General features: G+C 39.5%; 1 protein-coding gene across 8 annotated transcripts in view; it reads left to right on the plus strand.

Moving 5' to 3' along the window:
* Positions 1-12,384, plus strand: part of KLF12 (Kruppel like factor 12) — a 517,595-nt gene that overhangs the window by 281,646 nt on the left and 223,565 nt on the right. For all 8 annotated transcript variants that reach the window (XM_032496878.1, XM_032496874.1, XM_032496875.1 and 5 more), the window contains one exon: positions 6,559-6,648. In XM_032496878.1, the coding sequence (XP_032352769.1) occupies positions 6,559-6,648 (90 nt within the window). The remainder of the gene's footprint in view (positions 1-6,558; positions 6,649-12,384) is intronic.

Genomic DNA, 12,384 nt, shown 5'->3' on the forward strand with positions numbered 1-12,384 from the left:
AGTGGGAGTTACTGTAATTATAGTTGTTTATATATATGTGGCTTTAGATATATAATTACTATACTTGCTGTTATAGTTGTTATATTATTACTTTTTAATTATGAGACCCTGTGGTCAAATCGTGGTTGTGTTACAAGTGTAGTTGTCCAGGTGTGGGCCCTGTCTACTGCGCTGGCCTTTCTGCCCAGACTCATGGTGTCTGTCCAAGCTTGTGTCCAGGGCAGGAGGCCTGGGCTCGGGCACTTGGTAGCTCTCTGATTCTTGTCTGCATCTGTCCCCTGGTTGTGGCCTCTGCTGTGGCCAAGCATGCAGAATTAGTTTCCACTAACCCTGTTTTCTGGAGAGAATCTTGTTTCTCATTTCCTTTTTCAGAACTGAATTCACTTCCCTCTTTTCTTTCTTCATCCTTATTTTTAAGAGATAAAATCGACATATAGTATTATAGAGTCACCATGCTGTACATTACATTCCTGTGACTTACTTTGTAACTGGAAATTTGTATCTTTTGACTACCTTCACCACTACGCACATGGACACCCACACCCCACCTCTGGCAGTAGGCAGTCTGTTCTCTGTATCTATGAACTCTTTTTTTTTTTTTTTTGTATTTTGTGTGTGTGTGTGTGTGTGTGTGTGTGTGTGTGTTTTAAAGATCCCACATACAAGCAAGATCATATGGTATTTGTCGTTGTCTGATTTACTTCACTTAGCATAATGCCCTCAAGGTCCATCCACATTGTTGCAGACGGCAAGAGTTCCTTCTTTTTTATGGCTGAATAATTCCCTTATCTTTACGTGACATCAAGACCACTTGTTAGCCCGTCCTGATACCTGATACCTGTTCCTACACATTTGCTCTCTCCCCAGAATTTTACTTCCTGCCCTGCTAAACTGAAGTTTTGCCCTCCCTCTCTAGGGTTTGGTTGGTGATGAGTTGGCACATCTCTTGCTGTGATATTTTCCTGATTTTTTACCTCATTTCTATTCTCCAGTCCCTGGCTTTGCCCCTGTTATCTCTTATGGTACCTTGTGGGTCTCAGATGTGGTGCGGATACGTTGAGATGACTCTGCTATAGCAGACCCTCCCTGCACGTGTATGGAGAGGTTTGGCCAACTCATGACCCCAAATATGTGCAGCTCTTGAGAATATGAATGACAAATAATTTTTTATTACAATTAATTGTATTAATCTGGAGTGGAAAGTGTTTATTTAGAAGTTCAGAGGACATTTCTAAAAGTTTTAGTGTAAACTCTCCACTGTGGTAATTTGGCACTTTACCAACATAGAAAACATAATGATTCTTCCTGTCAGGAAAAAGTGAGTTGCTGCATTGCATATACAGACTGACCAGTTCTGATGAGAGACGTGAGTCCATGTTTCAGTGTGAGGTGATTACGGAAGGGTTTTATTTTTGAGGCTGATGACAGATATTTCAGAATAATAAATACATGGATCATTGAAACCACTGAAAGGCATTTAAGTTGAGAGTCCCAGTAGGTCTATGTTTTGGCTCTTAGATCGTTCAATAAAATAACAGTCGTTAATGAGATATCCACTCCTGTGCTGCAAAGCAATGAAAGATGAAAGTCTGGGCTAGAATGGCAAAGTCTGTGTTTGAACTGATGTGTATTTTGTACCATCTGAGGTCACTTAATTGTGCATATGCACTCAAACTAACTTATCAGTGTGAGGGTCTGTGAGCTAAGAAAAATATGCCTTTACACTGAATCTAAGCAATTATAAATTAATTGTGATGTTCTTGAGTATAAACGGTAGAAGATAAAGTTCCTGTCCTATCCAAGTACATGAAACTATTGTGAAAATACTGAATGAGCCACCAAGGTTATGAATATTTTCAAAACACTGGGTAGTAGATGAAATTACCATAGATTTTTCTGGATGTTGAAATCAGGATGGGACTGACTTGCTAAATCAATCATGATATATTTCTAGGATAGGAGTGTGTAATCTTATCAAGCCAAGAAAAAATGTTGCAAGATGGATTTAAAGGAAAAAAAATGTGAAATAGCTTTGAAAACCAGGGGCTTATTTGACCTCTCATTCCCTGCAATGTTGATACTCACCAGCGACCGGAAGTTGCACATTCAGCTCAGTGACCCCATCAGTTCAGCCCTGAGAGGAACTGTTGACTGTGGTTCCAGAGCTTCTCTGTTGGAGCCTTCAATAAGGTGCTCATATTTTTTTTTCTCATTTTGATTTAGGGAGTGCACAGAGGAAGAGGGAGGGAGAGGAGGGGAGAGAGGGAGTGTAGTGGTTAGGAGCTTAGCTTGGGCTGAGGCTCGCTTGGTTTGAAACTGAGCTGTACCACTTACTAGTCGTGTGACCTTGGAGAGTTTAACCTCCTTGTGTCTCAGATGCCTCATTTTCAGATAATAAAGCATTGACCTCTTGGGTTGCTATAAAGACTAAAATGAATACATACCTCTTAGCACAGGGTTTAGTCCATAGTAAATATGCAAATATTAGGTGCTATTTTTACGTTTGGTACCAAGATAATAATAAAATGGCTGTTGTTTTATGCTACCATGTGATTCGTTGCACAGCAATAGATAATGGAAACTGTTGGCTGGGCATAATTCTAATCTCTTAGGTGTGTTGGGCCTTCCTTATAGAGAGTAGGAATTCACTCATTCTCTTGTATTTCAGCACAAGTTTGGGGGGGTTGGGATAAAATAGTTATATTTTCTCTGAAGAAATGACCTATTAATTGGTTGGACTGGCATATCTGTGGTGAAGGCTTGGGAAAAATTTTATTGTTGTTGGTTTTTATTGTTGTTATTATGGTAGAAGTGAGTCAAGAAAGGGGAGACGGTGACTTCTCTAAGTGTCTTTCTAACAAAAGCCTTATAATCAGATTCTAACCCTAACCCTTTTTCTATATGAGAAAATACTCAAAAGATGATAGTTTTAACTAGTTGGCATGCTCACATTATTCACCTTTGAGATTCTTTTCTGAAAGTACCTTAACCAGCTTGGTGCAGTGAATCCTGAATTGCTACTCACGTGTCCTAAGGGACATCACTGTTTAATATAACACGGGTATGGTTGGTGGGAGCAGGGGATTCATAGTTCTCATTCCCTGTAGCCAAACAAGAAGATTCAAGATGGAAACGTATTTCAGTGAGTGTGTCCTGTATTCAAGAAATCAAAACAAATACCAGTAGATACTTTTTGGTTTATGAGGGGGAAACCTTTAAAAATTAGGTCTATTGAATATTGACTAGCTGGTTCTTTATTACTCCAGCTGTGCAAACTGGATGACCCACAGTCTGGAGGAGGGAGAGGAAAAGACCTGCATTCTGGATGTCGGAGGGCAGATTGTAGTAGTTGACCTGGAAAGTCGCCCCTGTTCTATGTTTTATGAGATACGATACGATCATTGTGCATCAGTCCTTTTCTTTCCTGCTTATTCTATTCAAAGTATTGTGAGATGTTTGGATCAATGACGGGTGTGTTTATACTGCTTTTGACTGGGAGAGCTACGGTCAGCTGCACCACTGTGTTGCCAAATCTTATTTGGCAAATAGGAATATGCCGCGTACCACTCTCATTCAGTGCATGTGTCATCAGTCAACAGCCAGCTAATAAATCTGATGATAACTTTGGCTTTAATTGATAAAATTTACTCATATGAAATAAGTAACATAGGTGTGTGCACACATGTGTGTATGAATGTAAAAGCATACACATAAATTTTATAGTGTTGTATCAGATCAAAACGTTTGTTACAACGTAAGTGAAGAGCACATTACTAAAATTGATGACTATGTACTTTTATTTACCCCTTGGGAATCCACTGAGCTATCGGATTCCACAGAAAATGTGTTTTGATTAAGATCACCGCAAGATGTTTGACAGCAGTTTCAAATTATTAGAGTTTATTACATATTTAAAGTCTGCAGTCAGTTGAGATCGTATCTGATTTTAGTTTGGAGAGATTAATCTATTGATATTTTGTTCCAAGGTCTATATCCTCTATGCTGTACAATTACCATGCACTCTATAAAAACTGTACACCTTCTTGGATGGTCTGGAATGTGGTATAATGCTCAGTGCTTCTGCTTATGCCGAACAGGGTTAGAATCATGAATGCAGAGGTAATATGCTCCATATGCGTATAGTAGAACCTCCAGGCCTATGTACAGATTGAATCTGCACTAGTTGCAACAGTTTAATAATTAAGGATTGGTTCCTTAGCTTTGAACATTGTTATTTATAGTGTTTATTGTGATTCTGCTGTGTCTGATCCTGGAAAATCATGGAAAGAGAACTATTTTCAAGGGAAATTTAATTTCCCTTAATCTTCTTAAAAAAGATGGAAAATGTCTTTTTTTATATGAAACTAAAATGTAATCCTATCTTTGACACATGTAGAATTATTCAAGTATAGCAACAACAAAAATTATAATGAGAAACAGTGATATTTAAATGTACTAAATGGCATATGAACCCAGTCAGGTTTTCATGATTTATCTGTTTTTAACTTCAAAGACTCTGGTTAGCTTGCATTTTTTTTTTTTTAAACAAATGAATTTATCACAGCCAGTGAGGAAAATGGTTAAAGAGTATCAGCTGTAAATTGGTACAAAGCACTAAAAGGGACATTAGCCTCTAATCAGATTCTAACAGTTCATTAAACCTGCTTTTCCAGAATCGCTCTTTGTCTTTTCCCCTCCTTTGCAAGGCATCTCCTTTCCTTTTCCTCTGGGCAAGACCTCCTCTGGGTAAGAAGCAATATCAGCTCGTCCTTCATTGTCTACCAGCCACACAGCCCCGGGGATGCTTTGTTAGGGTGGATTCCTAGCTGTTGTGGAAGACTGGGCAGTTGAGGGCTGCCAGCGCAGGAAGGCTTTCCTGGGGCTGGGAGGTGGCAAGCCACGCTGGCCGCTTCCAAGCAGTGAAGTAAGTAACACATTGGGATTTGAGATCTCTGCCTGATGTGTAAACAACTCACCAGCCTCCGTGAAAGGATTTTAAGCTTGGAACAAATGCACTGAGCTCACCAGTAATACTATAGTGCCTTCTGTTCTAAGCTATTGGGATGCAAAATCCCTAACAAATATGGACAAGTCAAAAGCAAACATTTAAAAAAAATGTATTCTGCCAGTTTTAATAATATTGTACATTTCGAAGAGGGGAACATGACAGTAATTTTTTTATTATTACCTAACAGACTAGGTAGGATGGAATTTTTAAATGCTCATCAATTAGCTCAGTTAGAGCGTAAATTTGCCTTTTCTTCTTGCTGTTGATTTCTCTGAGCAAATATTTGTGATAAGAGGCCCTATTCAATTTTATGTCTTTAGAGTATTTTTCTTAAAAAGGAGAGTCAAAACAAATAGGAGAAATAATTAGAGCTTCACTACACTGCACCCTGTTGGCACTATTTGGTAATAAAAACATTTAATTTATGATGTGTTGAAGTGGGAGTTGTTTTTATTTAACTGTCTGTTAGGGAGAAAAACAACTCTATGATAAAGTCCAAAGCCTGAAGGTTTAGAAATGCTATTAACCTTTGTCACAGTGTAGGCCAAATATTTAGAAACATATCTCTTTTTCTTTTAATAAGACCAGTTTAGGGTCATGTGGTTATATTCTAGTATTGAGTGAAGAAGCCATTCTAAAAGCCCAGTCAAATTTGGTCATTTTACTTGATTGGTTTAGTCTGTGTTCGAGGGTACCTTGGCATCTTTGGCATGTTTTAAAACGCGAGCCTGATTTTGGCCTGAAGCAAGCACTGATGTGTGGCTTTCCGAGTCCCTCACTGGTTTATTGACTTCAGAAAATCCCCACAGCAGTGGGAATTAGTCGAAAATAACCTTGATTTAATCTGTTTATAAATGTTGTTTGAAATTCTATTGAGCCAGGATAGAAATAAGATTTTCCTTTCAAGAGGTGGTACATGGAGCCAAACATATACCAGAACAGAAAACAAATTGTCATTTATTTGGTTATAACTTTAACTTAAGATGCATTCTTAATCCAAAACTTCTGTTAGCTGCTTCTAAAGGAGATATCTGAGGTTAAGAGGTAGAAATTTCCATTTGATCAGATTTGCTCTGATACCATAATTCACTGTCTAGTATTAAATTATCTTGTTTTTAAAATTACTTAGACTTCAACAGTAATATGAGAGTGTATAAATTTCCTCCTTTACGGATTTCTGTATGCAGTACGACCTCCAGCACTAAGGAAGAAAGAAACTTGCCTTGTATTTCCTTCCACTATTGCAGAAGTCTGATGAATTATTCCAGCCCCATATAAATTAATGTAAGGTTTCCTTACTCCAGTTTATTCCCGTCTGACCTCCAACCCAGAGGTCAGAGAATCAGGCTGATTAATTCAGGTTCTTGGTCATTATTTCAAATGAAAGTTCGGAATGGCGGGATAATGCTGCTACTCTCACTTAATTATACCTCATTGTTAAAAAATTAGGTTAGCAGCACTAAATGTACTACAGTGAAGGAAAACTCTACCAGATGTCCTCTTTTGGATGCTTCCTGGCTGAATTCCCCTCTCTTCTTTTTTATTCTCAGAATATCAACACCTTTGAGAACAGAATGTTAATGCTTGATGGGATGCCGGCAGTCAGAGTCAAAACAGAGCTTTTGGAATCTGAACAAGGGGTAAGCACAAGTGTCCGATGACCCCCCACCCCCTTCTCTCTAAGATAGTGGCGGACATTTCCAGAGGGTCCTGAGGTTTGCGGAACCCTTCTGATTTTTCACTTGCTCAAGCTTTTCTCTCTTGTGTCAAAATCATGGGAGACCAAGGTTGATTCTCACCCATTTGCAACCTCAAATATTACTAACTTAGGAAAGATAGCTTCCTGAAGTTAGGAAGGCATAGTGACCTTAGAAGAATCATGTGGCTGTATTTAAATGAAGGTGTTACCAAATCAAAAGTTAAACGCTATTGGAACGCTATTAAAAATCCAAAAGCAAAGAGGAAGTATCACAAAATAAGATGGGACTATATAACCTCAATGTCAAGATAGGTCGGTTCTAAGTTAGGAAATTACGGAGTTCAGGTATGGGACTGTTACTGTTTGTTTGCTGGATTTCTTTTTTGACATTTGTATTTACCCTTTTTCACAGTTAATGAAGTTTGAAAAAAAAAAAAAAAGTGAGTTTGAAAAGCACATAAGAGCAAAAGCAAGCTTGTTGAACAATAACATAGCCAAATTGACAAATTAATTTATGGCGACTGAAAGTATAAAGACTTAAGAGCACAGCATTGACAAATTAATTTATGGCGACTGAAAGTATAAAGACTTAAAGAGCACAGCTGGATTTTTTTTTTTTTAAAGAGAACATAGGTAATTTTATAATTGTTAACTTATAGCTTCACTAGTTAAAACTGTCATCAGTACAATGTGATTGCTGGCAGCATTGGCCTGCCACCTTTTGCATTTAAGGGAGAAAGCCCTGCCTACCTATCTTGTTAAAGCACCATGACTGAGGCAGTGCACGTGACCCCAAAAAAAGACATCAATTAAATAAATTTTTAATCTGAATCTTAATCAGTGTATCCCTTAGTCAAAAAAAAAATTCAAAACAAAACATTAGCAATGTTTTGTAATTGAGCAATCAAAAGATATTTTAAATGTGAATAAAATCTCACTGTTAACAAAAATCAGTATTTGTGAATTCTTCTGGGACCTATTCCAGAGGTTAGGATACTGATGTACTAAAAGGATTTCATAATGAGGACATCTGAGGGCAAGGATGTCGATGGTAGTAGCATTTAGAGGGTTTCTCTAGTAACTTCCCTGTTCTGGAGCATCGTGTGGTAGGGTGTATGGCATCTCGTAATACACTTCTCTTTGGTATAAGCTAGCGTCTGAAAACGGACCCCCCTCATGTAGGGGATATCATTTCATCTTTATGTTCAGTGTAGACCGTGGTAGCTCTGAAATGAACTTTGTGGAGTATGTCGACCAAAAACACAGCTCTCTAGTTCCCTACATGATGTAATGACTGACTCACAGAGATCCAACCCCAACCTTAAGCAGTAGAACGAACATCATGAAAGAAAAGACCATATGGCATGACTTGTTCATTGTAGGCAAACCTTCAGAAAAAGTCATGTGTTCACCTAGATTTTCTAGCCTGACACACATAAACTCTGTATCCTCCAAACTAAGTCTCTCTTTTTTTAACCTTTAGTGTTTAACCTAACCAGAGAAGGATGTGTTTTATTTCCTCAGAGTTCTGTTTTCTTAATCTGAATGCATGAGCATCAGCTTGATAAAATAAATTTCTACACACCCTGTGTTTAAGTTTAGTTTAGCAAAATGTACAGACCATAACGTCGCATTTAGAGAAGATAGCCTTTCCCAGTGCTGATGGAAAAGTGAGAACGGTATATTTCACACTGTTGCTTTTATTTCACAATATTTTCTTCAACTTGAAGAGCAGTAAATCTGTTCAAGTCTTACATATTGGAGGAAGACAAAAAAGTACAGAAAACCAGGCAGAAAATACTACCTGGGCTACTAGTCGAAGCCAGGATAGCGCCTTGCTGTCCCCAGGCCTGGAAATCTTCAGTGACATCTAGATACTTCTCTCCCCATCACTATCATTTTTCAGATTTAAGGTAAGGTTTGCATGAAAGATTTAGGTGCACAAAGAACAAAAGCCAATATTCCCAGGGGTTTTACAGTGTGAATAAGAAACTCATGTCCCATTATTTATAGCAAATATGTTTCTGTCCTAAGAAAGGGACGGGAAAAATTGTGGGTTCGTAGGTTTTATTTAATGTGTGTTCGTTAAAATCAGTTTTCCTCCTTGTCAGTGGAGCTGAAGTCGGTATTTTAAGCCTAATTTAGGTTGAGTATGTTGGAGAGGAAGAGAAACTTGATTTATTCTTCTTCTTAATTTTGTATGTGCTTAAGTATGTGACAGATACAATTTCATTCTCTTTTATAGTAAAGCTATGAGACATGCAGACCACAGCATTTGATGAAATGTATTACGACTTTATTGATGGAATCCAATTATTTGCATTTAGTTGTTTGTAATACTTTAAATCAACTCTTCTTTAAAGAGATGAAATCTAGAATTTTAGTGAACTTCATTTTTGGTTCCTTTGCCAGAGTTTTTCATTGGGGTGAATGGGATGGGTGACGGTGCTGTATCATTTCAGCCTCTTAGAACTGTTTTTCAGATGAGTGCTAGATTTCTGGAGATTTCTTGATTTCAGTCTTACAGAACTCTTTTCCTCATTTAGTATTAAAGGCTGGTTAAAGTTTGATTCTTCATAAGAAAATGTAAATATTACTGGAGAAGTTAAACTAATGACATGTGATTATGGGCTTTTGAGAAAAGATGAGATGTTAGTTACAGCGAAGAAAAAATTATAGAAATGGACCTGTGCATCACAGCAGTGAATGGGAAAGCCGAAGCTGGTGCGCTGGTTACATTCTGTCGTACTCTGGACACCTAGTTTTGAGACTCTTTCATCAGTGTTAAAGGGAGGAAAAGTGAGTCTGCTTTTCAGGCTACGGGCAGCATTGTAAAGATCTACTATTTGACTTTTTTCTTTTTTTTAAATTGAAGTGTGGTTGATTTACAATGTTGTGTTAGTTTCTGGTGTGCAGCATAGTGATTCAGTTACCTATATATACATGCAAACATTCTTTTTCATATTCTTATTCATGATAAGTTGTTATAAGTTGATGACTGTAGCTCCCTATGCTATACAGTAGGACCTCGTTGTTTGTAAGACCTGCGACTTCCCATGGACCTCCTGTCTCAGTGCGCCATGGAGCATCTGTTGGTGCTGTCTCTCTTGCTATAAATAGTCCCTTAGGTCTTCAACGGTCAGCTGGTCTCTCCGTGTCCTCAACCCCTCCAAGGAATTCAAGACCTGAAGAGAACATCTCAGAGCTTAAAGAAAGACTGTGGAACAGCCCGAGTTTAGCCACGTGGCTTGCTTGCTTCTCCTCAAAGTTATGGCTGTCTTGCCTCATTCTGTTAAAAGCTTTATGATGTGTATGTGTGGTTCCATCTCATCAGATCGTAAGCTCTTGGAGGCCAAGAGCTATTTCTTGTATTTTTCTTGGAGTTCTGGCACATGTAAGTGCTTGGTAGATACTTGCTTTATTCAGCCTGTCCAGGTGTTATAAAGGGTGTGGTGCAAAATACGAAATCAGTCAATAGCTAGTTAGAAACCTGCTTTGTCTATCTCATAGGGTTGTCATGAACATAAAAGGAAAAATTGGAAATACTGGTCATAACACGTTCCCATTGGTGACCATCTTCATCTTGTGGCCTTGAGAACCGGAGAGATAAGGGTGGCTAATTGAGACCACCTCTGGGTGCTTCCTTTTGTTTGGAACCCTTTGTGTTGTGGTATTCTAGTCGGTTATCACCGCAGGCTCCGGCTCCTGAAACGTGACTTCAGTTGTCTTTAGGCTTGTTGATAACACAGCACTTGCTGCTACGTGGTCCATGGCCAGGACACGTGTGCTTGTGATGCACTTTGGGGGCACAGCAAGGAGTGTTGGGGTGACTTTGTGACCTCTGGTTCTTGTGTCCTGCTGTGACAAGAGCTTCCCAGATGCTGTCAGCCTTTGGATGTTTGAATGTGTCACTGAGTACAGGGCTAAAGTTGGAAGAGGAATACTGGAGCCATTCCACCCAGAGACAGTACGCAGAGCACAGGCACCACCGGAGACGGAAAGCGTGATTTTTGTTCCTGGCCCTGCAGCGTACCAGCTGGAATGGCATCGGGGAGCGGCTGCCCACCTCCAGGCCTCTAGGTCTTCATCTGTGCGGTGGGCATGCTGGCAACAAGGTCTTCCAAATTCAGTCTGACACACTTTGATTCAGGTGCCAGGCAAGGAGCGAGAGAAAGCATTTCCAGGTACAGGTCTCATAGTCGAACTACGATAAAGCTACCTGTGTGTGGAAGCAGAAGTGCACTGACTTTAACGTGAGACACACCTGAGTTCAGATACTGCCTCAGCCAGGTGCCGGCTACGTGGGACCCATTTGCTCTCCATCCACCTGTTCCCCCTCATCCGGGAAGAGAAGTGAACCAGCCATCCTCACAGGAGCCTGCCCACATGTGGTGGATGCTCAATAAAATTCTCCTTTTGAAGAAAAACAGGAATAATAATGGCCCCTTTGCTTCCGTTTCCATGGCTGCAGTTCTCATAGGTATTTAGTGGAGATTTCAACATCCACATTAATTTATAATTCTAAAAGAGAATTTAAGGTCAATCTCAAATCAGAACCTTAATTTTTTATATTTCAGCTTTTATTTAAGTGTACCTGGAGAAATGTTTCAAATTCTGATTAGAATTTATCATGTAGAAAAAGAGGATGAAGCCAGAAATCAATTATTCTTTCAACACAAAAATGATACAATCATTTGGTGTGATAATGGTATTTGGCCATCATTTTTTTAAAAAGGAGTTCTGAGTTTATTTACTTTGAAGGTACTTGTTGGTCTGTTTACAGGTGAAATGCTTTAGTGTCTGGGATTTGCTGCAGAATAAAATGGGCGGGCAGGATGGAAGGGGATAGAGATGAATGAAATAGGATTGGTCATGACTCCATCATTATTGAAGCTGGATGATGGGTACAAGGAGGCTTTCATTCTTCTGCCTAATTTTGTAAATGTTCGAAATTCTTTAAAGTAAAATGGCTAAAAAATCTCTTTAAATAAAGATATTAAAAATACAGGGGTGCGTAAGCATCCGAGGGAGACGGGAAAGAAACATTCCTCACTCTGTCCATCACCCTCTCTGTTTATGATCTAAGGCTGCAGAGCCTGTGGCAGGGAAGGAGTGGACCCGAATCCATCCACCAACCAAAGGGGTGTTGAAGCCCTTGGTTGCTCCTCCTCCCCCTCGTCTTGTAGAGGCGTGAGCTTGTAGGTAGACAGTAGTGGCAATAATATGGCTGAGAAAGAGAAGGAGATTGGGTGTTCTGCCCATTGTAAGTGCTCCAAGCAGCCGGTAATTAGGTGGTAAGAGACCCCTTCATGTTATCCTGGGGGAGAGAGCCTAACATTGCTTCAGCACAGCTGTGTGGCTGGGAAGGGGACAGGTATGACAGCGGGTAAGTGTGGTTCACTTGTAATCCTCCAGGGTTTACTAGTGGAATTATCCGCCCTGGTCAGACCAGAGATCGCTAGGAGCATCTGTCTTCATTTTAAGAGATAGGACAAAAGGGAATACGGTCTTGTCCATAGAGGCAGCTCGCAGTAGCTTTTGCAAACCGTTCTGCAGGACATTCATAACAAGGTGTCAAAGGCTTTTCTCTGTCAAAGAGAACCAAGGAGCACCATTACGACCGTTAAGACCATTACCTTGTAACTTCCTTAGGAGCAGAGCTCATGCTTCATGTTAT

Source organism: Camelus ferus, chromosome 14, assembly GCF_009834535.1.
Source record: "Camelus ferus isolate YT-003-E chromosome 14, BCGSAC_Cfer_1.0, whole genome shotgun sequence".
In the NCBI taxonomy this organism is placed as follows: Eukaryota; Metazoa; Chordata; class Mammalia; order Artiodactyla; family Camelidae; genus Camelus; species Camelus ferus.